Raw genomic sequence first — 27,484 nt, 5'->3', positions numbered from 1 at the left:
TACAGTTATGATGCAAATATTTTTTACTTGCAGTGAAGCACTCCAACACTTATGACATTTAGCCTGCATTTTACATGTTGTTTGCATTTGGTGGTGAATGATTTTATAGGTTTTAGGTCAATGATTTTTATGTTTTTGATGTGCTTGCATGATTACTTAGTGCTTTTAAGCTTAAATTAATTAAAAACCTTATTTATTAAGGTCGTCGATTGTTGATTCAAGATGGCTAGCAATTCACATCCCTAAACAGAGACATAGAGACTTGAGGTTGGGCTCTTTTACATATTTTACATATTAAAACATATTTTACAAAAAAGTAGAAGTCTAGCTATCAATTAATATGGCTTGTTGATTATGATGTTAAGAGAATGCACTTTTAATAAAAAATTGTATCCGTGCAGGGCCATTTCAAATAAATAAAATCATGTTGAAAACACATTGTTCATGTTAGCTACACACGTGCTAGTGTTATCTGGTCAAGTAGGTTATGTTTTGTTCTGTTTTGTGTTTGGGGCAGTCAGACTAGTTTGGAGGTTGTTAGACACAAAGGCTGTAGTTTGGAAAAGTCTGAGAGTTTGGCTGTAGGACAGCATTGCTGTAGTTTTGGGATGGTCATGCTGGCGTGATGATGCACAGCATTTAGGATGACTCAGGTCCGCTCACATTCACCCCTCCCCCTGCTCGCCCACACCACTGACTCACTATTGTTTCCAGGGGCCCCTGGACAGCTGAATGTCTCTGTGTGCTTTCACACTTATATGCATTTACAGTACACCGAAGTCTCAGGAAGTTTGTGCGCTGTCCCACTCTTATAGCCTGGTCTTACAGTGTTTTTAAGTCACTAAGTCTTAAAAGAATAGTTCGCCCAAAAAACTAATTTACTCATCCTCAAGTTACAATCATGACTTAACATGACACTTTCCTTCGGTGGTACACAAGACACCTTCCATGCAATAAGAAAACTTAAATTGCACGAATTGCAATAGAAGAAAGAAAATCATATGGGTTTGTAACAGCGTGAGGGGTAAATAATGTTTATTTTTTTGGGGTCAGCTACCAGTTTAAGTGCAGATTATATGATGTTGATGTAACTTTCTATAGATGGGCTGTTGGTTTTAGTTAGCTTGTGCTATAAGAGTGAGTATTGAACACAAAGCTTTGTGCCGAACTGTAGTGTATCTAGTGGTTTTTCCCTTCCTCACAGTATGACTCAACATTCAGAGACTCACTGTTGTTGTTCAGCACTTGGTCTGCAGGTGGCCTTTCACAGCTACTGACCAGGGTTAACCAGGGCCCAGGGCAGAAATGACATTGCCATTGACAATAAAAAACAAAAAAACGATGTGGGTAAAAATTGCCCCCTTTGTGAATTCCAGAAGGTGTTTTTTAGGGCTGCCCCCAAATAGTCGACTAAACGTTAGTTGATATGAAGAGGGCTTGGTCGAATACATTTTCATTAGGTGGTTAGTCGCAAAAAAAATCACGTGAAAAAATTACGCAATCGGGGGCTGTGCAGTCAGTGTATGACATGACATCAAAGCAACGAGAGATCAACGAGATCTCGTGCCTCGCGGTACACCAAAGCGCACTTCAGAGCGCATCTTTTCAAAGGCCGGCTTCATTGTGAACAAGTCGAGAAGCTCCCTTCTTCCCAACAGTGTGGACAAGCTGGTGTTCCTCTCACATAATATGAAAAAAAATAAAATCGAATTGAAAGCTTAGGTAAGAATGCTTAATTTCCTTTTTGTAGTGTTTCTGTTTGCTATCTGTTAGGCTATATTAAAAAAAAAAAACTGGTATTTTTATAACGGGTAGGCTATACATATAAATAAATACATATTATTTTTATTTATTCGTTTATATATAATGCAGAAGTTGTTTTTTTCTTCTGTAAGAAAAATTTGTCTGATGTTTGCAATTTGTTGTTTCAGGTCAAGACTCATCCGTCGTCTTAATGGCAGTTTGCGGCTTTGCTCTGATATTTTTGATTTGTATTAGTGTTCTTTAAATTATTTGTTCCACATTTTGTCTTAAATATAGTTGTTCTAAACAATTTAATCAAATACTTAGGCTGTTGATTTGTTTGCCGCCTTCTTTTTTTATTCTAAGTTTTGGCGTTGTGCGATATGCTATGTGCATTTATTAAATTGTTCGTTTTTGTTAATTTTCCTTTTGAACAATATAAAAATTATATTAATTTTCCACTGTATTTTACTATTTTTATACCAAACAGTGTTTTTGCTACAGTATTTTTTTTTTTTTGCCTTGTTTTGTACTAGGCCTAAGTTACTAATAAGTTTATTTAATTTATTTTAAAGAACGAATTTTATTTTATTTTATTCAAAACATTTTTATTTATTTTTTTTTACATGTAACTGTTACAGTTTGTATTTTTGATAATAAATTATTAAAATGTACAGGCAGTCTGATTGCTGTTTTTATGTTATAATTAGCCTATAACATTCCGGCCACTGATTTTTGTGTCCGTAAGCTCTGTATACTTTAAATGCTTTACTATTCTGTTTTAAGCGCTTCATTTTCATTTTGAACGCGCTAATGTCATGCTTTAGCATTTTCTGTCATATGGAAGTGTTAAACTTCAACTTGGACTATACCTTTCCTTGTGTATATATGCAAGTTTTTATATTAATATCATAAATGAACGATTATTCGACCAATCGCTAAAATGCAGGAGTGTTAGTCGACTAGGAATATCTTTAGTCGGGGGCAGCCCTAGTGTTTTTTTTTTGTTTTTTTTTTAATTGCACGATCAGATTTCTGGCATTTCAAAATATTAGGAGTCATCGGATGCTACATGCAATTTTAAATTGTTTGAACAGAAATGTGTGTTGGCAGTGTGTGTACACAACCACCCTATAATGATAAAAATCCCCCTACTCCTTTTTCAAGTCGAGCCAATCTCAGATGCCTGTCTGTGTGATGTCACAAAAACAGGCCCCTCCCACGATAGTTTGATTGACAGTAGCGTTTCAGCACAGACTGGACTGGCGTCTTACCTAAGACCCGCCCTGTCATCAGTCCGCCATTTTCACCAAATAAAATATAGATGAATTCTTAAAGCTACAAAAGTTTAATTATCATTTTTTGTTGTTGTTCTTTGATTAACAGACATCAAAGCAGCTGGGTTATTAGGTTTTTTGGCTGCTATTACTTTAAGAACTGCCGCTGTTAATATGGATTAATACGGGCTACTGAGGTGAAGTGGAGTGCACGTCTGAAAAGTCTCCCATTTGATGTGGTCCTAAAGACGTTCTGCGTCTAAATAAATGCAATTCTTGTCAAGAAAAAGAGAAAGAAGCAGCAGTTTTGAGTGTGGAGGCCAACCCTAGCCCCGCCCTTCTTTAACTGCGTTAAATATTTTTAAACCTGTTAAACTGAATTTAATCGTTTGCATCAATGTGCTTATTTTGACAGCACTGATTTAAACAAAGTTATTTTAATTGTAATAATACTTCACACTATTACTGTTTTAACTGTATTTTTGGATGCAGTCTTGGTTCGCATAAGAGGCTTCTTAGAAAACCTTTAAACAAATTTTATTGACGCCAAACCTGCATCATTTACTGCTTCTTTTGTATTTGATGTTGTTTAAACTTGATAATAGCCATATTATGAATTCTGATTGATAATTTAATTTATTTATTTGGGTGTCATGGACAAACTCTTTTTGTTTTTATGCAATTTTTAAAGTACAAAAAATTTTAATGGGTTAGTATTGATTTTTGATACTGCTACCCACTGATTAAATGCTAGAGATAATGCATATTATCCAGCAGCCTATTTGTAAATTAAACACGTAATCCATAATTGTATTTAAAAGTAAATTAAGCAGGGATTTGAATTTTCCGTATAAATATGGACCATGTCACCATGTCTGGTGATGTTCTGGTCTGTAGATATTGCTTATCAAGGCCATTTAATGAAGTAACGGGACATCTTAAAAAGCTGCATTATTTGAGGTTTCATTCATGTGTGTAGTAGGGATGCACCAAATGTTTGGTAACCAAAATTGTTAGGCCGAAAATTGCAAAAAAGCTCTTTCAGTGACCGAATAATTTTTTACCGAACAAACATATCGGCAGTGCATTTAAAACTGTCAGAGAAAGACCAAAAATCATTACAGGCATTAACAGCGAGAGACCGTTTAGAACTGCATCGCATGTCATTGATGAGAAGAGGAAGGGGTGGTTGTTGCTATTTACTGTATGATGATGAAATAGCGAAATGGCTTTAAACAATTAGTAAATAAACCGCAGAATGTTATGTTTTCTAATACACGCACAGATTGGATGTATTCAAACAGCGCTGCACCAGCTTGTGCTATCTGCTTGTTAGCCAGGGTTCAATGTCTGCTACAATGTTAAAAAATGTTCAGTGTTAAGTAAATCATTTTAAATTGATGTTTTGTAATTGATTTTTTTCTTTGAACAGTACAGTAAAACAAAACAGTAAAGAGCACATTTTGGTTATTTAATTTATGCGATGGTGCAAAAAAAAAAAAAATTGCAAAATACATGACGGCGGGGGGCAAACATATTCGGCCTTCGGTCTTCAGCCCAGTGTTTCATTTTGTTCGGCTTCATTTTCAGCCAAGAATGTTCATTTCGGCGAATCCCTTGTGTGGACTACAGTAACATACTGAAGTTTAGTGCTTGGGGTTAGTACTGCTTTGTCTTGGCAAAAAGCACTAATAAATGAACAGCTGGTTTGAATTGCACATACAGATTTTTGGCTGCTCTCAACCATTAAAGTACTAATTACTAGCTTCACTAAACGACATTAAACACTTGTTGGACTTTGCCCCTTGTTTGTGAAGCAGCTGTAACCACAAAACTGAGTGTAGTGACCCGAGTCTTTGCTCTAATATTGATCGCTGCACTCAAACGGTGCTCTCTGCCCTTGGGCCCCGTGCGGTCGGGGGTTGTCCATTGTATCAGGCAGTGCTTCAAAGGCGAGCTGAGCCGGAGCTATGCGTGGGCAGGAATTTGGCACACTCCCGCACCCCTCCGTGGTCCGTGTGCTGACTCTTTTGTTGTGGGATACACGTTCATACACATGGTAATTAGACTCATGTGGCTCAAGCCTGCGGGGGAGGCACGAAGATGGAGGGAAAGTAAGAGTGCAAGAGATTAAGAGACGTACGTCAGTGCAAAAAAAATTGCTTTGGGAAGAGTTTTGGCATGTTTGAAAGAGAGGACGTTTTCGTGGGTGTGCCGCCCAAGTGAGGTCATCTCAGAAAAGTGACTGTAGCTGATACAGAGAGACCAGTTTTTCAGGTTCAGAAACTCTGCAGTGTTGGGAGGGGGAGTTCACTTCAGACGGGCCGAATGCAATCACTCACAGCAGACCGTAAGTCTGCACACAGTGGCTCAAGTCTGTTCATATGGGTCAAAAACTGCACATCCTTTTGTTTTCAACCCACGTTTTGTTCCTATTAAACACCACACACTTTGAAATAAATATTTTGGCTTCCCATCATGCACCAGCCCTCCAAATCAAAAAAGAAGGGGAGCTTCAGTTCCTGTGACATATTATTTGTTTGCACACAGTAGCCATAAATTTGTAGTTAATAATATAGTTTTAAATTGGGTGGCGCGTGTAAACAGTCACATATAAAATTGTTAAAGTGTAATGAATCCCTAATTTTAGCACTGGTCGTTCACACCTAAAATTTGAAAGACTCAAGAAATGGGCGTGTAGTGCTGTGGAAAAGAGGGATTGTAGAGGGGAGGAGGAGAGGAGAAAACAAGCAGTGAAACACAGAACTACAACACACTCATTATACAGGGTAATGAATACTAAAATTTGAGTGGAGAAAAAATTAAGGTCATCGTGCACAGAGTCAGAAAATATCATTCTAAATTTTTGCACAGTAAAAAATAAATACAACCTCACGTTATGTCAATCACGTTTACACACTGCCTCCAAAATATTCGTCCATCATAAAAAAATTTGGATCGGGTTTGACAATTTTTTTTTTTCTTCCATTTTTCGCATCCGTAGCAAGCATTTTGAGGGGTGTTTTGACAGATCCAGCATACAAACGAATGCCAGAATCTAGAATGGCGATTGTTAAGTTGATCCACTTCATCTCACAGCGCAAAGCACTGTATATAGATCCTTGCACATGGAGTTCACAGAGATTGGTGGTCTTCTTTTTAATATGTGGCTCAAGTATCGGTACCAGAAGCTTCAAACTGAGCCACTGACATCCTGAAGTAAACTTTGAATTGTCTGGGTCATATGGGTTTTTGAAAAATATCTCTTTTTCAGTTTATAATGTAGCTATCCTTAAATGAAAACAATCTGCAAAGTTTTTAATCAAAAAAGTGCATGATAAATAAAGATATTGTCTCCCAAAAGAGAGAGTCGGTTCTGAATCGTCTTAACGAGTCGTCATATTTTTGAATCTTTTGTCTGTTACCGGTGTACGTCACATTTGCATAATCCCCGCCTGCCTGCGAAATATGAACAGAGTCTGACCTGCCCACAAACACTCCCGCTAGTTAGTGTGTTTATATCATGTTTAAGAAGACGCTGTGTTCAAGGATACCACAGAAATACAATTCGAACCTTTTGTTGTGTGCGTGTCATTTTATCAAGGACTGCTTCTCTAATCTGGGCTTTTATCTTTGTTGGCTTCTAATCTTCTTAATTTGGACTAACAAGCTCTCCGAACCACAGCCTGTAAGTACGATTGATACGTTAGGTGTACATTTTCAGTTGAGTGCTCAAAGTTTTTGTGCCAATATGTGATGTATACCTAGTGCAGCTTTAGGTTTCCCAGGTAAAGCACAATATTACTGTCTTACTGAAGTAGTTCTGATTATTCGCTGTGAACCCACTATTTCCTAAGAATGTGTTGATTATTGTATACTGATGTTGTTCTAATTACTTTGTTTAATAATTAAAGAATGTAGTGCAGCACACAGACTTTATAATCGTTGTGAAATTGCTGTTTATTGTGCTACACCAGCAGTTACAGGGTTAATGCGGGAGAGATGAGCGAATGTTAGGCTGGTGCTCCTGTGATCCTGTTCTGATTAAAAGTTAAGACAGCGTCTTTTGTCTGTCGTTCTTCAAACATTACAGTAGACATAATTTGGTTTACAAACTTGTTTTATCAGTTAGTCAAGTGTTCACAGTTTAGCAGCTAAACTATAGCTGTCATTATTATAAGAACGGATTGGAGCACTATATTACTGTTTTATGTAAAGGTGCTTTGTCAATGGTAGCGCTGGCTAACTGGCTCATGGACTCCTCTCTGTGCCAGAGCTTGTCCAGCTGACCAATCAGAGCAGAGTAGGCCTATGGAAGGGAGGGGTTTGCTCCGAACTGGGTTGGAATGAATCATTTCTAAATCATTGGCAAATGACTCTAATATTAAATGTATATTCTGAGAAAATTACAATGTTTTCTGACCTTAGATGCATTTAAACCTGTTGTAGGGGACTCCAACACAATATTAGGACTCTTTAAAATACCATATGATCTGCTCTTTAAAAATGTTGCCCTATGACAAACTTCAGAGCGTTTTCACATTAAAAAAAGAAAACAAACAAACAGGTTTTGATAAACCATTCTTAAGAAATATCATTGCATGAGCCTGAGTTATTGGTGTGTATGAAATATAGGGAAAAACATTTGAAAGATATTTCATATCTTCGTTGTATTTACAAGCATTACAGTCTCTGAGCAAATGACTTGTAAAGCAGGAAGAATAAAGGCATGTTTACTTTTCTCTTCATTCTTCAAGTTTTCGGTTTACTACATTGTATTCTATTTATCGCCATTTTTGACGTATATTTTATTTGAAAAAGATGCAATGGAATGTGTGCATTAGTATATGTTTAGAGCACCTACTGCACTTAAGAAATTCACACATACGTCTCTGAACAACCAGATGACAAAGTTGAATCAGTGCAGCTGGAACATTTAAATTACACGATGTAATATAAAAAAATAAAATAAAATATCACATGCCTTGATTGGATAAAGAGTTCCTTCTCATGAATAATGTGTAGAAATGGTCAGAAACTGATGACAGACACATACTCTTTAGCCGGTCACAGCTCAAGAGTAGACAAATTTTCTATAAGTTTTCTAGGAATTTACAGTTACGAAATTATAATGTGTGTGAATTTATTTAGTGTGTATTGATAACCGCATACAGTGCATAAGCTAATCTTAAAAAGTCATACAGCACACCATATGCAGGCCTAAATGTTTGTGATGGGAGAGCAGTGGCACTTCAGTTTTAAGTGCATGATTAATTTCCTGAAAGTCTGCCTGTTAAAGTGAAGTGTTGTAAAACGAGTTCTTAATTATCATTAATGCATGTAGAAAAACTGCATTCTTTTTCCACAATGTTTGTCCTTTTAGTAACACATATTACACATCTTTTAACAACCTGATGTTGATCCATTTAATAGGGTATCCAATTCAAAAAGTGTGTCCAGGATTTCTGAACATGAGAGTGGGAGTTTCTTGAGCTAATTTTCATAATGCACATATGAGTGATGAATAATAATATACCAGCCCACAGCATATCAACATCATTGCTCAGTACTTATTTTCAGCTGTTTATCTAAAATTTAAAATACATTGTCTAGTGTATAATTATTTAGTGAAAATAAAATGGGACCAACATCTTTGCAGGTAAACATAAATCTTACATGTAGTTGTGACTCTTGAAAATATTTTTTTTTTTTTTTTTTAAAGTTATCTTGAGGGTAATTGACAAAGTTCTTGTATAAACCTGAATATCTGAATATTTGTATAAAAAAATGTTTTTTTTTTTAATTAAAAATTGTCACACTGCAGGGCCATTTAAATGACAAAATGTGATTTATAATGTGTCACAGCATCTAAAATTCCCATCATAACTTACGAATCGATATAATAATAAAATATTAAAAAAACTGTATTTTGATTAAAGTTCATGGACATGTTTTACGTTCTATCAAGTTTGCATGGCACGTTTTACAACTTTATAACAAATATGAAGTAAAAACCTAAATGAACAGCTTGTTAAATGTTAATTTGTTGTATTTTCTATGTGCAGTTACATGATACTGTCAAGAGGAAGCTGGAGAATGCTGGTTCACCTCTAGGCCGAGACCAGGTCAATGGTTTCATTGACGGCTACCCGCCCAATAAAAAAGCCTGTGTTAAGGATGCATTGGGGAGTCTTAATGGGGTCTCGAACGGCACAGTGCCTCCTCTCTCTCCTTTGGACTCCAAACATAACGTGAGTACTGAAGCCATGATGGCCAATGGGAACCACAGAGCGGTCGGTGGAGAGCACAACGGGTCTGGTCTAACAGATAGCGGGGCATTACGTGGCTCAGAGTCCGATTTCCGCCTGAAAGAAATGAAGCAAGAGCCTGTGGACGATATCTTGCCCTGCATACTGCCTGGTGGAGGTGTGAATGGAAACAACAGCCTCTTCCCTGACCTCAACCTCAACGATCAGGACTGGAGTGAGATCATGGAGGAGTTCAACCGCTCCGTACCCTACGAAGACATCCAGGAGCTCTTCAGTGACAGTTTTGGAGATCGCAAGGACCCCGAGCTCACGTCCGCCGGTGCAGCTCAGAGCTTGATGCCACCAGATCTGGCCAGCGTGAAGACTGAATTTTCCCCCACTACGGCTTCCTCCGCCTTCGATCAGGACTCTTGCAATGGTTCACCTCAGGTGAGACCCACCTCATCTGGGCCTCCGCTTCACACCAACTCCCCTGCAACGGCTCCGGCCACATCGCCGGCCCTGCCTGTGCAGCAGCAGACCACCAGACAACTCCCAAATCACCTGCTGCCCGCCCCATCCAAAGACCTGTCCCCCGCACAGCAACTGCAGCAGTTAGCAGCACGCGAGCAGCAGAGGGCGATATTGCAGCAGCATGTGGTTCAGAAGCCGCCTCAACAACAAAAACAACAGCAACAGCAAGCTGCGAAATTTCACCAGCAGCCCAACCACTCAACATCTTGGCCCCAAAATGCACCCACCCAAAGTCAAATGGGTGGAACCTTTGGCATTGAGAAGTCCACCAGCCCTTCTTTGTACCCGCAAGACTTCCCCAACCCCAAGACCCTGCTCATGCCCAACAAGGGTTCTCCCAAAGCAGGCGCTCCAGCCGGCTACATGCAGCCCAGTGGACATGCCAACATGTTAAGTCACCCAGCTGCGCCCACAGGGCCCCTCAGCCACCCACCCAACCCAGGAGCCCAGGCTGCCATGCTGGACTACAGTAACACTAAACCCCTGTCCCATTATGAGGCTGGAGCCCCTGGTGCACCCAGGGGCCCTCCGGCCACACAGAACCAGAACCAGGCCATTCTGAACCTGATGCTACAACAGCAGATGGCTAAGCAGAGGCCGACCAGCATGAACTTCAGACCAGCGCACCACCAGCATGCTCCGGTAAGACCAGCTTCTCACTGCAGTCATCACATCTCTTGCTCATAGTGCTGTCAAAAGTACTGACTTCAGTACCGGTGGGTACTGAAATTTTAAAAACGTCCATTTCCCGTTAACATTTGATCGCTGTTGAGCTGAATCTTAAACGGCGCTCAGTGTGTTCACCCACTCAACAGATATGACTGTGATTGGCTACAATGATCATTGCCCCACACTCTTACCCGAGCGCGTGAACACAGTGGCCAATCAGCAGTGTTTAAGAATGGGCTTACATTTGCTCAAATGTTAGCGGGAAATGGATGTTTTTAAAGTTTTAGTACCGACTGGTACAGAAGTCAGTGCTTTTGACAACACTAGTTGCTAACAAGGGGTTAAGTTGACCCAAAAATGGTCATTTACTCACTCTCATGTTTTTCTAAATCAATAAAACTTTGGTTAATTTTCGAAGCACAGAATTTATGTATGGGTGCTTAGATGAGCATATTTGATGAACCGATTTTAATATAGACTTTTATTCACACATAAACACTAGGGCTGTCAAAATGGCTGAAAAACTAAATATTATATTCGAATTATTTTTAAATTTACAATGCATAATTTCAGTTAGGGTGAAGAAAAGCTTTTGGCTTCTCACCTGAGGCCACAAGAGGGAGCATCGAGCAAAAAATATTACTAATGCAAGTTTATTCAAAGCATTAGATAACATGACTATCTGTGAAAAAAAAGTGCATAATGCTTAAAATAATGTTAATAAACCAATTATAATTAAGTTGCTTAAACAACTATAAACAAAACCGTGGGATGAGGAAAAAACCCGCCATAATATCTAGAGATTTTTTTTCAAAGTTGACTTGCATTAATTCTACATGGCTTACTAAACAAGCGGCTCTTTTGTGCGAGAGGTGAGTGCAATGATGATAGATGTCCCACTAGAAAATGCTTGAAATATGCATCTTGTGTGAACAGCTTGGTTTCAGTTTTGACGTAAACAAGATCTTCTCCACATTGATGTTCTCTTTTCCTGCAATATTTGTAATTAACATCGCATCAGAGCCGCTCTAATGGCTTCAGCTGGATAGGCTAACAAAAACATTAAAATGCGATGACGATCTCGTGAGCCACTGAAGGCTGCCTCCTTAACGCACACCTAAAATTCGGATGCATTTGAATGTGGATTTTTATTTTAAATTCGACAAACATTCGAAATTCTATTTTTTTTTTTTTTTTACCGCCCTAATTAGCACACATTTATACAGCACATCACACATGGTGAACATTTAAGCTTTTGCATGCGTTGCATGAGCTGCAGCAAACCTTATTTGTTCTCATGCATCACGTCTGAGTCTCCGTTTACCATATCCGATGTGCTCCTTGTGTGTTGTTGTGTTTTTTTTTTTTTTTTTTTTTTTTAACTCCTTGATTTCATATGGGTATGTTTTACATTGCCTTTATGACTGTTTTGGGTCTTAAGTTTTGGTTACCTGCACTTTTAATTGACTTTTTAACTTTAACTTAACTTTCAGTTTCACTACAATATAGTCATTTTTGTTTCAAAGATTACCCAAAGTCTTACATGTTTGGAACAACAGAAAGGTTTGTAAATGACGGAATTTTCTTTTCTTTTCTTTTTTTTTTTTTTTTTTTTTTTTACTAATCTATGTAAGAACCAATATGTTACTGTCTCGAGAACCTTGGGGCCAGTCGTGGCCTAATGGTCAGAGTAACCAAATTGTAACCCAAAGGTCGTGGGTTTGAGTCTCAGGTACGGCAGAGTTTGTAGGTCGGGGGAGTGAATAACCAGCGCTCTTCTCCACCTTCAATATCACGACTGAGGTGAGACCGTTGAGCAAGACACCGGATCCCCAACTGCTCCCCGGGCGCCGCAGCATTGGCTGCCCACTGCTTCGGGTGTGTGTGTGTTCACTAGATGGGTGAAATGCAGAGCACAAATTCCGAGTGTGGGTCACCGTACTTGGCCCAACGTCACATCCTTTCCTTTCCTTAAAAAGATCACCCAAAAATGAAAATTGTCACTTACTCACCCTCGAGTTGTTCCAAACCTATATGAAGTTCATTCTTCTGCTAAAGACTAAACATGATATTTTGAATAATTTATTAAACCAAACAGTTTCTGTTCCCAATTAAATTCCATTGTTTATTTATTTTTTATTTTTATTTTTTTCATACTATGGAAGTTTTTTTTACTTAAATTCTGGAGAGAAATAGCACAAGATGAAACGATAAAGGATGACACGTTCTAGTGCGCATGTGTCATGCTATCAAATGGAGTATACATGCGTGTTGAAACAAACCAGTTCATAAGAATGTCACTGTGACTGACTGTGGTAGAGAAGTGTATTAGGAGTGACTGGTTTTAGTGTTTTAGGTGTTTTAGGACTACAGCAGCCTCAAAGCATTTGGACACATAAAAATGTCTGAATGTCATTGCATTACATAAATATCAAAGCGGTGTCATCTTCAAACAGTGATGACAAGATCTTTCTGCATCACCGCTGTGGAAATGAGGTGCTCAAATTAGACTAAGGGGAAGAAATTATCAATGATGTTATCAGTCTGTTGTCAGGGTAAAAAAAATGATTCTGGAAAGAGCTTCTGGAAATTAAACTTTCGTTTTCTTTTTCATTTGCTAAGATTAAAAATGTAATTAATCCATTGCAGAATAATCAAGGTAGTTGTTCAGTGATGTGCTTGACAATCAAACAGTTTTCTTTTCTTTATCTGTGACGTTTCCAAACAGAGTGTGATCAGCACCACTTTATAATAAGGGAATATATCTAACAGCCACTTCAAGAGCAGCCAGAGACCTTAAAAAAAACTTTGTAGGAACCGAATAACTTACTCCTCATCCGCTAACCTTGAAGATGTTCTTGGCATCAGGGAGTGTTTTTAACGAAATGAATAGAACTACCCTCACCACAACTATTCAGTGAGACGTATCTATATATGAAAACAGAGAAAAAAGAAACTGCAAGTGGATCTTTAAAGATGCAAATACAAGTCTTCATGTTTGCTTTTATTTTATTATTATTATGGAGATGTTGTTGCAAGGAGGAGGGGGTTTTGATTAAAAATGATGAGAGCACATGAATTTTAAAAGAATCATGTGGACGGATGAATACTTTATTATAAACGCTGCAATATTCCACAAAACAAGAATAATCAATATAATTTAGATTTCAATGGTGACTATCAGTCATGACTAAATCATAGCAACATTCACAGTCGGCAGCAGATTAATGTAATACATAAAATAAAAACATTGAGTATATTATCCAGTTGCAGGGGCCAGTTTTTCTGTCGGTCCGTGTGTGTGTGTCTGGTAGTGGGCCTCATGCGCCCCGGGGTTGAACAGTTTGTCTGGGTCAGGCAGCTGGTTGCTAAGGAGCAGAGAGCAGACAGACATTCACACACACACACACACACACACTGCGGTGGGGGCTGGGATGGGCTGCCAAGAAGAGACGAGTCAACAGAGAAAAGGACAGACAGAGCCAGAGAGGGAGAGAGGAGAGGAGGGGGCGACAAAGCAGTCTTTCATGCGTGCTGGCCGTCGTCCTGCGCCGAGTATTTTCAGATCAGCCCCCGTTTTAATCGTTCTTTCTGTTTAAATATAGCCCTTTAACCCATTTAGCTTTTACTTTCTTGCTAGATATCAACTTTTACTTGCATAGTTCATCGACTTGCTATTATGCACTCTCTCTTGTAAAATATCTGTCTGCATCTCACTCTTCAGATAACGGCGTTTAGTGTCGTCGCTGACCTCGAAATACCTCCGCGCTGAGTATGTGTGTGTGTGTGTGCGCGAGAGTGTGCCGGGTGTTTGTTGTGAAAGGGTGCCGCCTGCCAGCGCTGGTATCTCTGATATATTTTTAAACTCTTCACCACTGTCTGTAGTCCAGAGGTGCTGAGGAAGCTCTTTGCCTCACGATCAGGTCAGATCAGAGAGGAGATGTGTGTGTGAATTTAAATGGGAGTTTCAAAGTGAGATTTGAAGCATTCAGCTGGTGTGGATTGCATTAATTATACTGTAGGAGGGGAAGCACACAAAACCTGCCGAGAGTGTGTTCTAGTTATACTTGACCACAAAATCAAAAGGAAGAAATAATATATTATACTAAACAGAAAATAAAGCCTAATTTTGGGTGTTTAGGATCATTAGTATTTGCTACCTAAACTCTGATTCTTTCTGTAATGCAGTGCTATATTAAGGATATATCATAATTTACTTATTGTACATAAGAAATACATATATTATTATAATATACTTTTTTTTTTTTTTGGCCAAAGTTTGGGATCAGTAAAATTATATATTATATTATATTATATTATATTATATTATATTATATTATATTATATTATATTATATTATTATTATTATTATTATTATTTTTTTTTTTTTTTTTTTTTTTTTTGTTCTCTCCCATGTTTAAGGCTGCATTTATTTGGCATATACAGTAAAAGCAGTACAATTGTGAAATATTTTCAATTTAAAATAACTGTTTTCTATTTTAATATACTTTTAAAAATGTCATTTATTCCTGAGGTGGCAAAGCTGAATTTTCATCAGCCATTAATACAGTCTTCATTGTCACATGATTTTGATTAAACTAAGGATTTCTGAGCGTCAGAACTTTTGCCAACTTTTTTGTTGTTAGTTCATCAGTTGTAATTTGTAGTGTTTATGTAAGAGTCATCTCTCGCTAGCTTCAGAAAGGACTCTCTTTAAGCACTGAAGACCAAAGGCTGCTAATATCAGAGCTGGATCCACTCTGGTCTTGGATCTGACTTTGGGTTTTCAGATCCAACTGGATCTGTGAAGACCTAGTTTACACTAGAAATGGGATGTAGTCATGTGCTTTCCCCTGGTCACCTCCAAATATAGTTTAGGTGACTAAGTAATTTGGATCCAGTTTCGGCGTCCTCTTCTCAAAAAAACATAGTTTAGTATGACATGAGCTTCCTGGCTCTGCAGGTTAACACAAGTACCACTGAAGTGTCATGTGGTAGCTTCAAATCTGCTAACCTTGAAGATAATACTGGCAGCAGGGAGCATTTCTCTTCTATAATGTTTGTTAAACTTCCCACAGCACAGACTGATGATTATTACAACTGCAGTAAAGCATTTAGTAAGTTATATCCATTTAAATGAAAGTAGAAATGTTATTTTTTGATATACAGTTGGTTACAGAGGAGAAAAGAAACTGCTAGTTGATGATCAAATTAAATAAGGATGCATGGTCCTCTCATTCCCCACAGCTTATAAGAGGGGGAAAACGGTAAAATCAGAAAAACATATTGGAGAAATGGCAAGCAGAATGGGTAGAATTGTCCAAATAACACACTTTTTGAAATAAATTCTGTTGTAGGAACAAGATGGATTTATTCTTTCAAATCTAGGCATGACCAAGTTTTATATACAAGGTGTCGTAATGGACATGTCAATACTGTGCGATTCACTTGACGTGTGAAACATGTGCTTTTGGTCTTTCAGGCTTTGTTTGCCATGAAATCGCCTGTGAAACTGATGTGCCAATAAGCTCAAGTCAAGTCAGAAATATTTTGTTGTCTTCTGTCGTTTGTTTTGTTTAAGTCATTTCTCGCTCTGTCTCTGCAGGATTCAGGGTCTTACCCCTCCAGCTCTCATGTTCCCGGCCCGGGTAACACTATGACACCACAGCAGAGCAGCAACGGCATCCCGGGGAACCACAGTAACACGGCCTACATGAAGCAGCAGCAGCAGCAGATGCAGCTGATCAGTCAGCAGAAGCAGTTCCTCCAGAGACAGATGATGGTCGAGCAGGTGCCGTGGCCAATGTTCTTGTTATTTTTGCTTCTATAATATGCCAGCAATAGTAACATGATTAAAGACAGCAATGTTCGATTACATTTATTATTAATAATAATCATCCTCATAATTAATAATTCTTTAACCAAATAATGCAGTTGTGGTTGCAAATATGGAATTCAGTTTTTATCAGCAGATGGTGATTATATTTTACAGCTACTTCAAAAGTGGCTCATTTAAACCAAACTTGGAGCCAAAACTGTGTGTTTGTGTATAGGTCTGTTTGGAGTAGACATCAGTTACGTCACTTACATCTGCGTGTGCATAGTGGTGGCAGAACAACACTGGTGACACTGGAGGGAAATGGGCAAAATCCATGGAATAAGAGTGGAAAAAAAATTTGTGACCTTGTATGTCAGAATCGGAAGGCCACTTGAAGCTCAACGCAGATGTTTAAATGGACAGACTATGGATGAAAATTGCTATTATTACTTTTAATGCATAAATTTGATTTAAACAATAGGTCTACAAAATATTCACACATGCAGTTCATAGGGGACGTTTTGTATTAGCCCTACAGTTACAGCACAACCTGTTATTTAAACCTGTTGCTATTAAAGTTTTACATTTATTTTTCATCTCATGATTCTTTTTTTTTTTCTCACAAATGCAAGTTTATATCTCCTAGTTCGGACTTTATAACTCGATTTAACTCCACAATAGTGAGTTTGCCAATTCAGAGGAAAGAAGCCAGAAGTCAGGGATATAAACTCAAGAGTTGTTTTTCCTTCTCATAATTGTGAGAGAATCTCGGAGTTGTGAGAATAAAATCAGAATTTTAAAATATAAACTCAAATTGACTTTTGTTATTCCATGGATTCTGGAAAACTGTAATTTTCTGCCACCAGACAGGCTCCGCCCACAAGAAAAATGTCATCACTGTTTGCAAACACTTAACTGGTCTATAAGTTCCTGCTAAAGTTCATTCCATCCATCAATTCGGTTGCGGCTAGAAGGGATACAGCTAAAAGCGGAATCGAACAATAAATTAAATTTTCTACCCATTAGATGCGATTTATTTACGTCTACACCTACCCCTTACAATAATGCAAAAACAGAAATTATTGTTGTACAGTGTGACAAAAATGACACCATATTGATGTGCATGCCCAGTAGATGAATCTGAAAACCATCTAGCCTTAACCCATCAATTCTCTGGGATGTCCTGTTTTGAAAGTCCACCTCTAGGGGGCAGCAGCCTCACAAGAATAATAAAACCTTCGGCATCAGTGTTGTTCCTCTCCTAAAAGTGTTAATTTCATGGAAGACTCACAGTATTTTAAGTATTAACGGAAGTGTGTTTGATTCAGGAGAAGCAGCGGCAGCAGGAACAGCAGCTGCAGAGGCATCTGACCCGTCCACCGCCTCAATACCAGGACCAACAAAACCCGCAGGCCCAGCAAAACCCATTCCAGCAGCAGCAACAGGTCTCTCAATTCGCCGGTGGGCCGCCCTGCCTGGCCCAGCAGCACTCCTCCGGCTTCAGCGAACACACCATCTCCGGTATTCACCTTTCTCTTCTTGACCATCACCATGCCCCTTTAACTCCTGCTTTTTGTTACATGTTGCATCAACAGGTATTCTGTTGTGCAGAATGGGTGAATGCTAGAAATAAGAGAGGAGTAAGAATAAGTAAGCGGTTTGGTCTTGACTTGAGATTGGATCACATGAGTCAGATGTTAAACAGGACTTGTGTTTTTCTGACACGAGCTTCCTGGCTCTGTAGGTCAACACAAGTAGCCTTTTGTTAGTAGTCCACAAACAAGCCCATCTGATTTGCAAGTGTGTTTATTGATAGACTCATTTGAATGACAGGCACACAGTATGTTTAATGTGTGGCGCCGTTACGTACAGCAGCTATCGCTCATCTGTGAGTCTACATTTAAAAGCTTAGTTCACCTAAAAATTGTCATCATTCATTTACCCTCATGTTGTTGCAAACCTAAGAGACTTTGTGTTTTGAAGAATAATCAAATGAATATGTTTTAATTCAAATCAAAACTTGTACGTCCCAAAAAAAATAAAAAAATCACACAGATGCCAGGTTAGGGTTAAGTCTAACCATAAATTTGACATGTACACACTATGTATGTGTTGATCATTGATTAAATGTAAATAAAAGCTGAAGTTAAATCATAAATCTGTTAGGCAAATATGTTAGACAAACATATCTCTTCACAAGACAGCTATGGTTCATGTAGATTTGTTTCATGATGCCTTTATGACCTTTTTGGTTCAAGGTTTTGCTTGGACTGTCAGGCAGTAAGCTCTCAGGTTTCATTAAAATGATTTTAATTTGTGTTTCAAAGATTAAAAAATTCTTAGGGGTTTGGAACAAAACGAGGTTGAGTAAATGAGGTTGAGCAGTTTACCTGTAAAGTGAAGCTGGTAAAATAAAATTGTGGCGAATGAGTTTAGAGCGCTGTTTCAGTGTTGCCAGATCTTGCAAGAGAAGCAAGCAGCCTGGTCTTAAAATTAAGAGACTCGACTTATCAAAAATGTTGTGTACATGCTTGAGTATCGAATGTTTCTGGTTTAAGGAGTATTGCTTAAAATCTGCATTAAATTAAAATTAGTTTGATTAGTCTCTCTATTTAATTTATTTAATTTAATTTGTAACAAATTCTTTGACTTAGTAATTGCAAGCTTATATTCATCTGCCTTCACTGCTGCCTGCCACGCCCACATCTTAACATCCAATCAACAACTGATATATATATAGAACCAAGTCCCGCCCCATAATCTTTTACACTCAGATGTACATTACAATATTGATAAAAAAAAAAGATCTGTGGCTTCTTCCATTTCACTTTAATTCCATTCTTCCATTTCACTTTAATTTCACTGGTCATTTTTTATATAAAAAAATTAAATTCTAAATGGCAAATTATGCCATGTTCTAATTGTGATTGTGTGGCCTACTCTGTTTTAGGTCCATCTCAACCTATAGGAAATGTCAGCTCTCTGAGTGGCCCCACCCCTGGAACGCAACGGATGTTCTCTCAAGCACAAGGCATGATGGGAATGGGGGTTGGCCAGAATACTGGACCAAGCACTGGTCCCACTCCAGCCGCCAGTCAAGCAGACATGAACCACCCGTCCTGCACAGGTGGTCTCGATGTGCAACAAGTCCTCTACGGCAACATGCCCATGCATCCCTCCCACCCCAGCCAGCAGAGACCACCTCTGTCCTCCATGTCTGCCGCTTACCGCCAGAATGTTCTAGCAGCTCAGCAACAAGCACACTTGAAAAACCAGCCCAATGCTGCTATGCTGAAACAACAACAACAGCAGCAGCAGCTGGCCCGTATGCCCAACAGCATGTCCAACACCTTGGCTAATAACATGGGCTCTGCTATGCCCAACTCCATGCCAAACAGTATCCAGGGTGCCTTGCCTTCACAGGCCCAGTCATGGCAGCAGCAGCCCCAACAGCATCCAGGTCTCCAGCCCGGCTCTGCTAACGGAGGCATTCCAGCAGGTTTCCCCAACTCTGGCTTCCAGATGCAGTCAAGATTGTCCAAACTTCCCAACAACAACCAGTTTGCTCAGGGAGGCATGGGAAACAGTGCAGCTGGTAGGACCCTGGCAGGTATGAATCCTGGACAAATGATGCCTAACATGAACCAGCAACGGACCAATAACCCAGGCATGTCCCAACAGCTGCCTCCTCCTGGCCAGCAGACGGCCCAGCAGGGGCAGCCACAGGCGTCGTCTCAAACTCAGCAGGTTCTGCCTGACTTGGGACCTTTCAGCCAGCAACAGGCCGGACCCAACCGCACCGCAGGACTTCAGTGCAGTCAGGCCTATCAGCTGAACAGGACAGCCAATCAGCAGCTCCAGTTTAGCTACAGCGCCCAATCAGGAGGCAGCTTGTCCGGGTTTTCTGCCGAGACCGACCTGGTGGACTCTCTGTTAAAGAATCCGACATCGCAAGAGTGGATGGATGATCTAGATGAGCTGCTGGCCAGTCACCAATGAGTGATGGCCACAGGTCAATACTAGTGCCTTTGGTAGAGGAGAAAACATGTACATCCACGTCATGTTTTCAGAGATGGTGAAACTGCTCATATCACGGTCAGATCTGCTGTGTTCTCGATTGAGTATGTATATCGTGTATATAATAGAGGTCAAGTAGAGCACAGAGCCTGTCACTGAAGTATTTTCTGGACTGGAAATGTCAGAGAGGGAAGTGCTCTACTACTGAACCTGTGGCTCAGTAAAACCACTGAATTTTCTTATGACAAGTGTGTGCTGAAACGTGCGTTCAGCCATCATATGTGTTTGCTGTAGGCACGAGGAGGCTCTGTTCAATGTCAGGAGTGTCTTGACATTTCCACAAGCCTTAAATTTGCACTCTTGAAGATGCACAACATGTGATTACAGAAAACGGTCTAAAGCAATAGTTAACCCAAAAATGAACGTTTGAATCATTAATTAACCATGTTGATCCAAATTCAGATGACTTTGCTTCATGATGCTCCCAGCAGGGTCTAGCACCAACCCCCCCAAAAAAACACACCTGAACCAGATAATCAATTCTACAGGATCACTAGAAAACACAGATGGTCTTTTTATAGGAGATGCTGATTTTTATAGCTCTGCTGTTGGAGATTGAACATTGGTCTAACGGTCAACGTGGATCACATGTGCCTTGATAACCAATCACATTATGTCCTTCACGTCACTGAATTGCTGTCAGATCTGAATGAGAGTCAGTCACGGATTGTGGATACCATAGAAATGAATGAAAAATACAGCAAAAGCACTTCTGATGCAAAAGTGTCCAAATTCTCTCCAAAAAATGATTCCAAAGTGATTGTTTCATGGCAAATAATTTGATTCATATAGTAACAAGCTGCTCATCACAAAAGCAGTGTATTCAGAGTTCTGAAGCCTCTTCTCCATCCAGAAAACTGAGCCTTCTTCATTTTTTATCTTCCACTAAAGCTAGTCATGTGAGTTTAGAAATGCATGAGGGAATAAAGTGACAGTTCACCTAAACTGAAGTTCCATATGGTTTGTTCATTGGTTAGTTTCTCATTGACTAAATTTAGGAAGTAGATGCTTTGTGGTTTGTTTAATCAGGCCATGAACAGTGAGGAGGATGAACTGAATTACAGTGCTCCAGTGAAAGCAGATCGCGTCATTAGACTTTCATGTTACACTACACTAAGTTGTGTGTTGGTGAGAGGGTTAATATTCCTGTTTGTTTTCTCCCTCTGCTGTCTGATGTTACTTTGAGGTCAGGTCAGGCGCTGGTCCGAACCACATTACCTGAACTCTCTCTTCATCCGAGATTCTGTGACAGGATTTCATGTATATTTATATATTATTTTGTATGTATTCAGTTCTTATTGTTCAGGAGAAGATAGATCTTATTTTTATATGTACATTGTTGCAAGATTTTGTAAGTATTTTATACTTTTTATTATTGTTCTCTGTAAAACAAGAGTATTGTGTAAATATAGTTCTCTAGAAACGGTCTTGTTTGGTGTGTTTATTTATTGTTTTATGCATGTTTAGCAATATGTGCTGACAAATCTCACTAATAGTGATGCAGTTTGGGTTATAGCTATGTCCCGCCCTCTCTAGTCATGTTAATATAAGTGAGTGGTTAAGAGCCGCTGTGAGTGTGGTGTGAACAGATCTAGAGGTTAGTGTCTGACCACACTGTCCACAGAAATGATGCTGGAGCAGGTCGTGCTGTTAGCAGCCGTCACAGTGTTGGGATTGCTGGAGCAAGGTAAATACCACATGATAGTCAATCAGATCAATATTCGAAAGTTTGTACTTCTCATATGCTCAGAGAAACAGATTGCACTGTGTGATGACGCGCTGGTGTCCTACATTAAAGTTATGATAGATGTAGCTCGCGCTAGGATGTTGAGTTCTCTGGACATTCTCTGTCAGATGTAATTGTATCGGTGAGTGTTGCTGTAGTAGCATATGTGAAAGTTAGAAAGCCCATCAATTAAAAAAAATTAATAATACACTGAGTTTTAGGATTGATCGAAGAGAAAAATTTTCAAAAGGGAAAAAAATCAAAATGCACTAAAGATGATGTACGCATTTTACAATAATATAAGTAATTAGTTGGACAAATTCATTTTGAGCGGTTCTCACGCTTTTTTAGTACTAAAATGCATGTTTGTTTATCCAAAAATAAAAATTATTTCATCATGTACTCCCCTCGCGTCGTGGATGTAGCCAGGCTATCCAGGTACAAGAGTGATGGATATATTTTTTTAAGGAAAAACCAAACATCCAAAATCAGAATGGGATATTTTGCAATGTGTGTTAGTAATTTCTTGACCTTCACAATCCGTCTGATCTGATGTAAGTGTGTGTACCGTCCTGTCAGCGTACTTCTCTCTGAAGGTGATCTACGCGCGGAGGAAGTACTCGGTCTCTCCGCCTGCCACCACCGGACCTCCGGAGTTTGAGAGGGTCTTTCGAGCCCAGTAAGTCAGGCATCTGTCAACCGAATCGAGAACTAGTGCCTTCACCGAGAGGAATGTAGATCACGACAGGTTTAGTCTCATTTGTCATATTCTTGTTTTACCAGAGCGAACTGTTCAGAGTATTTCCCGCTGTTCGTCTTCTCGCTTTGGCTGGCTGGAGTTTTCTTCAGTCAAGGTGAGTTTACCTGAACACTGAAAGCAAAAAAAAAAAAAAGAATTATCAGGTAGACCAATGGCAGTTCAACTTTGTGCTCGCAGAACATATTAATTAATCTTGATAAAACGCAGAGACCACACTTTTATAGTTTTATACTCAAGCAGCTTGATGTGATTACAAATATCAGTCAAACCAAAATTTATTCAGACACCCTCAACATTATAAGTTTATTCGCTAGAAAATGGTAATAAAATAGGCTATGTCAAGAAGAAGTTAAACTGTGTCAGAACAGATGTTCTGTTGATAATGTCAGATAAAATTGATAGAAAGGTATGTAATGAATTTGTTTGAACAGCTGTCAGATGTTAAATTTAAGTACACAATTAGATAATACCAATTTATGTCAACCAATTACCAATCCATGCTTAATTTTGTTCAGTCTGTGGTGTAAAAAGGTTGCATTAGTAATTAAAGAAAAACACTGCCCTTACTAGTATTGAAAATTACCATCACACAGAATTTAGAATGGATAGTGTGCCATTGGGACGCAGGCAAACATGGTCAGGTCAAAGTGTCCGAATAATTTTTGTTCCCAAATTTTTATAAGTTTTATTGGTAGTCCACTGTATGATGAATTTCTGGGAATAATATAGTTTTGTTTATATTGCTATCAAGTCACCTTTATTTATATAGCGCTTTAAACAAAACAGATTGTGTCAAAGCAACTGAACAACATTAATTAGGAAAACAGTGTGTCAATAATGCAAAATGAAGGTTAAAGGCAGCTCAGTTCAGTTTAAATCGTATCTGTGCAATAATTTGCAATCAAGTCAACGATATAGCTGTAAATGAAGTGTCCCCAACTAAGGCGACAGAATGGAGAAAAAAACCTTGGGAGAAACCAGGCTCAGTCGGGGGGCCAGTTCTCCTCTGACCAGACGAAACCAGCAGTTCAATTCCAGGCTGCAGCAAAGTCAGATTGTGCAGAAGAATCATATGTTTCCTGTGGTCTTGTAACGACGGTCGTCTGAGACAAGGTCTTTACAGGGGATCCGTCTCTGGGGCTCTAGTCCTGGTCTCCACTGTCTTTCAGGGCTGTAGAGGTCCTTTCTAGGTGCTGATCCACCATCTGGGCTGGATACATACTGGATCCGGGTGACTGCAGTGACCCTCTGACTTGGATACAGGCTGGATCTGGTGGCTACGGTGATCTCGGAATAAGAGAGAAACAGACTAATATTAGCGTAGATGCCATTCTTCTAATGATGTAGCAAGTACATCAGGTGTTATGGGAAGTGTTCCCGGTTCCAGTTTACCTAATTAATGCAGCCTAAAAATCCTTTAACGGATTTGGATATTAGAAGTGTGTAGGTTTTTTACGTGTAAGCCAGGTTAAAGAGATGGGTCTTTAATCTAGATTTAAACTGCAAGAGTGTGTCTGCCTCCAGAACAATGTTAGGTAGGTTATTCCAGAGTTTAGGCGCTAAATAGGAAAAGGATCTGCCACCCACAGTTGACTTTGATATTCTAGGTATTATCAAATTGCCTGAGTTTTGAGAACGCAGCGGACGTGGAGGACTATAATGTAACAAGAGCACGTTCAAATACTGCGGTGCTAAACCATTCAGGGCTTTATAAGTAATAAACAAGATTTTAAAATCTATACGATGTTTAATAGGTAGCCAGTGCAGTGCAATAGATATCCTCCCTTACATAAATGAACTATAGTGTCCTGCACCCCCTATTTTATATGTATTTATATCAAAAATAATTTCTGGCGTCTGAATAATTTTTGGTTTGACTGTACATTCTGCTACTGGTGCAAGCACAGAAACACACTGCACTCTAAAAAAATGTGTTGATTTATTTGCAGAAAAAGAGAGCATCTAGATTGTTACATTTGAAAGAATAAAAATGCCCATGGTGTTCCTTCTGGTCTGTTTGGATGAGTTTATCGTGGTTTTAGGGCACTTGACAGACTTCAAACTGGTAGAGCAGCAAAATAGCTTGGCTGTGTTGAGCGAGCAGCTTTCCCTTGTGAGGAGGACTGTATATAAATATTAAAATATATATTAAAAAAAAACATCTGACATCTCACACCTCTGATTTGCATGTAAACAAAAAATCCCTTGAAAATGTTTTATGCAAAACTCTATGCCGTTCTGTTGCTGTTGTGTTCTTCAAAAACACCTCCATTCAAACCTAAAGGAATAAATGTAAGCCTAAATTAAGATGATGATCAATATCAGTCAAGCATCACAATTACATTTACTTGGGTTTATTGATATGAACATACTTCTCACACAGAAAATGACATGATGGTTTCTTGCTCTCTAGCGTTGGCAGTGTTGTTTGGGCTGCTGTATCTTTATGGACGGTATCTGTACTTCCACGGCTATGCGGTGTCTGCTCAGGGCAGGTGAGTGATCCAGCACTGTAGTTATGTTCATGTTTGCCCAGTCGTGTTGCTGACCCCTTACTGTCCGCTGGCAGACTGGAGCCGCTGTACTTCAGTGCAAAGATGCAGTGGGTGCTGATCGCTCTGGCCGGGCTGGGGGTCATCTGCACCATGACACAGGCCTATCTGGGACTGGACCTGCTGCACTCCTTTAGTCATGTTCTGGGCCTGACCGAACACACATGAAAGATCTGGACGTCTGCATGAAGCTGAAGACAGGGAAAGCTTTAGCACCTGCAATGGAATAAGTGATAAAACCACAAATATATATATCTTTTTCTCCTTTTAAAAAGATTTATATAACAATTATTTATATAAAAAATGAATACAGGCTACTATTAATTGCTGCAGGAAAGACTCAAAGTGTGTGAGTTCATTTTGTCCATCAAATGGAAACATCTCTAGTTAACTCATGCAAAACTATCAGTTATTCAAATGTTTAATAACTTTATAGAAACCATAACTGTTAGTATTTTCAAATAGCTAAAATTAGTTTACTTAATATATTATTACGTTTATATTTCAACTAGAGGCTTTTAACTGATTTTCGTGTTGACAATGTCTACCAATGGACATAAATATGGATCTAGCAGGAGAAGTCTGTCTTGTTTTGCAGTGATGTGGTGCTTTTGATCAATTTGATGTTGTTTGTCTAGATAAAACATTTTATGCATCCAAAATACAATTAAAATGTTTCACTTTTGGAATAATTTTACAAAAATTAAAACTCGACTGGAAATGATGCACAATAAAAATATTCTGCTCCCAAGTGATATTTAGTCATTTTTAGTATGTTTTCTTCATACATCATGTTTCCTGACAGTATTGATCCATTGGTAAACAAGGACATTAATGCTAGAAATATCTTTATTGCAGCAAAAATCTATATATATTTTTTTCAAATACCACAAAGAGACACTTCTATTTAAAACTGTTACCCCTGGGATGTGTATATATATATATTTATATATTTATAATATTTTCTGTTAACTGGTAATATGTAAATTTATGCATTTCTAATCTATGCACATTTATAAAATTTACTAGATTAATGTTAAAGAGACTTTGCATAAAAATGTCAAATTCCTAAAATGTTTGACTGAATTGTTCGGCATTCAATCTGTGTGTGGTGTTTTGTATTTTTGGCCACTAGGAGGCGCTAGAACTTTGCACATCAGTGCCAGTGAAGCCTTGTGCATTTCCAGTTGTACTCATCTGACGTATATGAGATGAAATGCTGAAACTTATTTTTATTTTCCAGGACATTTTATCTCACCAGTAGATAATATTAAGCATTAACACGTTGGAGGCTTCGCAGTTTGGAGGTGATAAATGTGTATGAAATCTTTTAGTGATATCTATCAATGAGCAAAAAAATAAAAAATGTCAAATGAAATTCTTCAGTCAAACAAATAAATGCAGATTCTTGGTCGTTCTTTTAAAATTTTAAAATAAAAAAATATTCCAGTTTGCAACTTCCAGTTTGTATTGGAACCCAAAGGCAAAGTCAGCAACTGCATGTGCTGCTAAAATTAAATCTGCTTTCAAAAGCTTCACCACGAACGGATGTTGACATGTGTTCAGAAAGCTTGAGATGGAGGTAATAGTGAACATGTGTCTGTTATTAGTAGAAACTGAAGCAAATAAAGGCTTTCATGTGCCATAAAAGAGAGAGCAGTGTGCTGCACATCTGTGTGATTCTGCCACTGTCTAAAGCAGCTAAATGAAACCATGCTGTAAACCCTTCATATGTATAAAGTGTGCTTTTTTGAATGTGTTTCACATTTTATTATTGGCATGTTACATTTATGCATTTATGAATAATAGCTAAAAGCAAAGCAGAATTCTGTATTAGCTGCAGCTGTCTAATGGTCTTTCTGGGAAGAGTGAGGACACAATAGTCTGTCCTGCTGGTGATAAAGGCATGAACTAGTTTCTTCATGATTTGATTATGGTCTGTAGTTGCTTTATGGTGTCATCCAGATTGCTCTTTTTCAGATGGGGCTTAACAACTGAGTTTTCAGGGAATTTGGAGAAGGCATTTACCATTTCTAAGAGATCAGCTTCTAAACAGTTAAACACACTTGGGAAAAAAAAA

The 27,484-nt window shown here is 38.7% G+C and overlaps 2 protein-coding genes across 3 annotated transcripts in view; both read left to right on the top strand.

Annotated features, from left to right (window-relative positions):
• LOC109102538 (mastermind-like protein 1) overlaps positions 1-21,793 on the top strand; it is a 28,428-nt gene extending 6,635 nt beyond the window's left edge. The window contains exons 2-6 of one of the 2 annotated variants that reach the window (XM_042737791.1): positions 9,086-10,444; positions 16,077-16,262; positions 17,618-17,810; positions 19,240-20,294; positions 20,327-21,793. In XM_042737791.1, the coding sequence (XP_042593725.1) occupies positions 9,086-10,444; positions 16,077-16,262; positions 17,618-17,810; positions 19,240-20,288 (2,787 nt within the window). In that variant the 3' untranslated portion in view covers positions 20,289-20,294; positions 20,327-21,793. Of the gene's footprint in view, positions 1-9,085; positions 10,445-16,076; positions 16,263-17,617; positions 17,811-19,239 lie in introns of both variants that reach the window. The other variant, XM_042737790.1, reaches the window with a different exon arrangement.
• Positions 21,794-21,850: 57 nt separating this feature from the next.
• Positions 21,851-26,690, top strand: LOC109102539 (leukotriene C4 synthase-like). The gene is made up of 5 exons (XM_019115919.2): positions 21,851-22,053; positions 22,672-22,771; positions 22,876-22,946; positions 25,266-25,347; positions 25,422-26,690. The coding sequence occupies exons 1-5, from the start codon at positions 21,993-21,995 to the stop codon at positions 25,570-25,572; spliced, it is 465 nt and encodes a 154-aa protein (XP_018971464.2). The 5' UTR covers positions 21,851-21,992; the 3' UTR covers positions 25,573-26,690.
• The last annotated feature ends 794 nt before the right edge of the window (positions 26,691-27,484 follow it).

The sequence above is a fragment of the Cyprinus carpio genome, chromosome B14 (genome assembly GCF_018340385.1).
Source record: "Cyprinus carpio isolate SPL01 chromosome B14, ASM1834038v1, whole genome shotgun sequence".
NCBI lineage: Eukaryota > Metazoa > Chordata > Actinopteri > Cypriniformes > Cyprinidae > Cyprinus > Cyprinus carpio.
The sequence above is the reverse complement of the archived record's forward strand: the minus strand, read 5'-3'. Positions and strand labels throughout refer to the sequence as shown.

Coding starts and splice junctions, on each gene's coding strand:
- LOC109102539 (XM_019115919.2), top strand. CDS start 21,993: ATGATGCTGGAGCAGGTCGTGCTGTTAGCAGCCGTCACAGTGTTGGGA. Junction 22,054..22,671: donor GTTGGGATTGCTGGAGCAAG/GTAAATACCACA, acceptor CCGTCCTGTCAG/CGTACTTCTCTCTGAAGGTG. Junction 22,772..22,875: donor GAGAGGGTCTTTCGAGCCCA/GTAAGTCAGGCA, acceptor TTGTTTTACCAG/AGCGAACTGTTCAGAGTATT.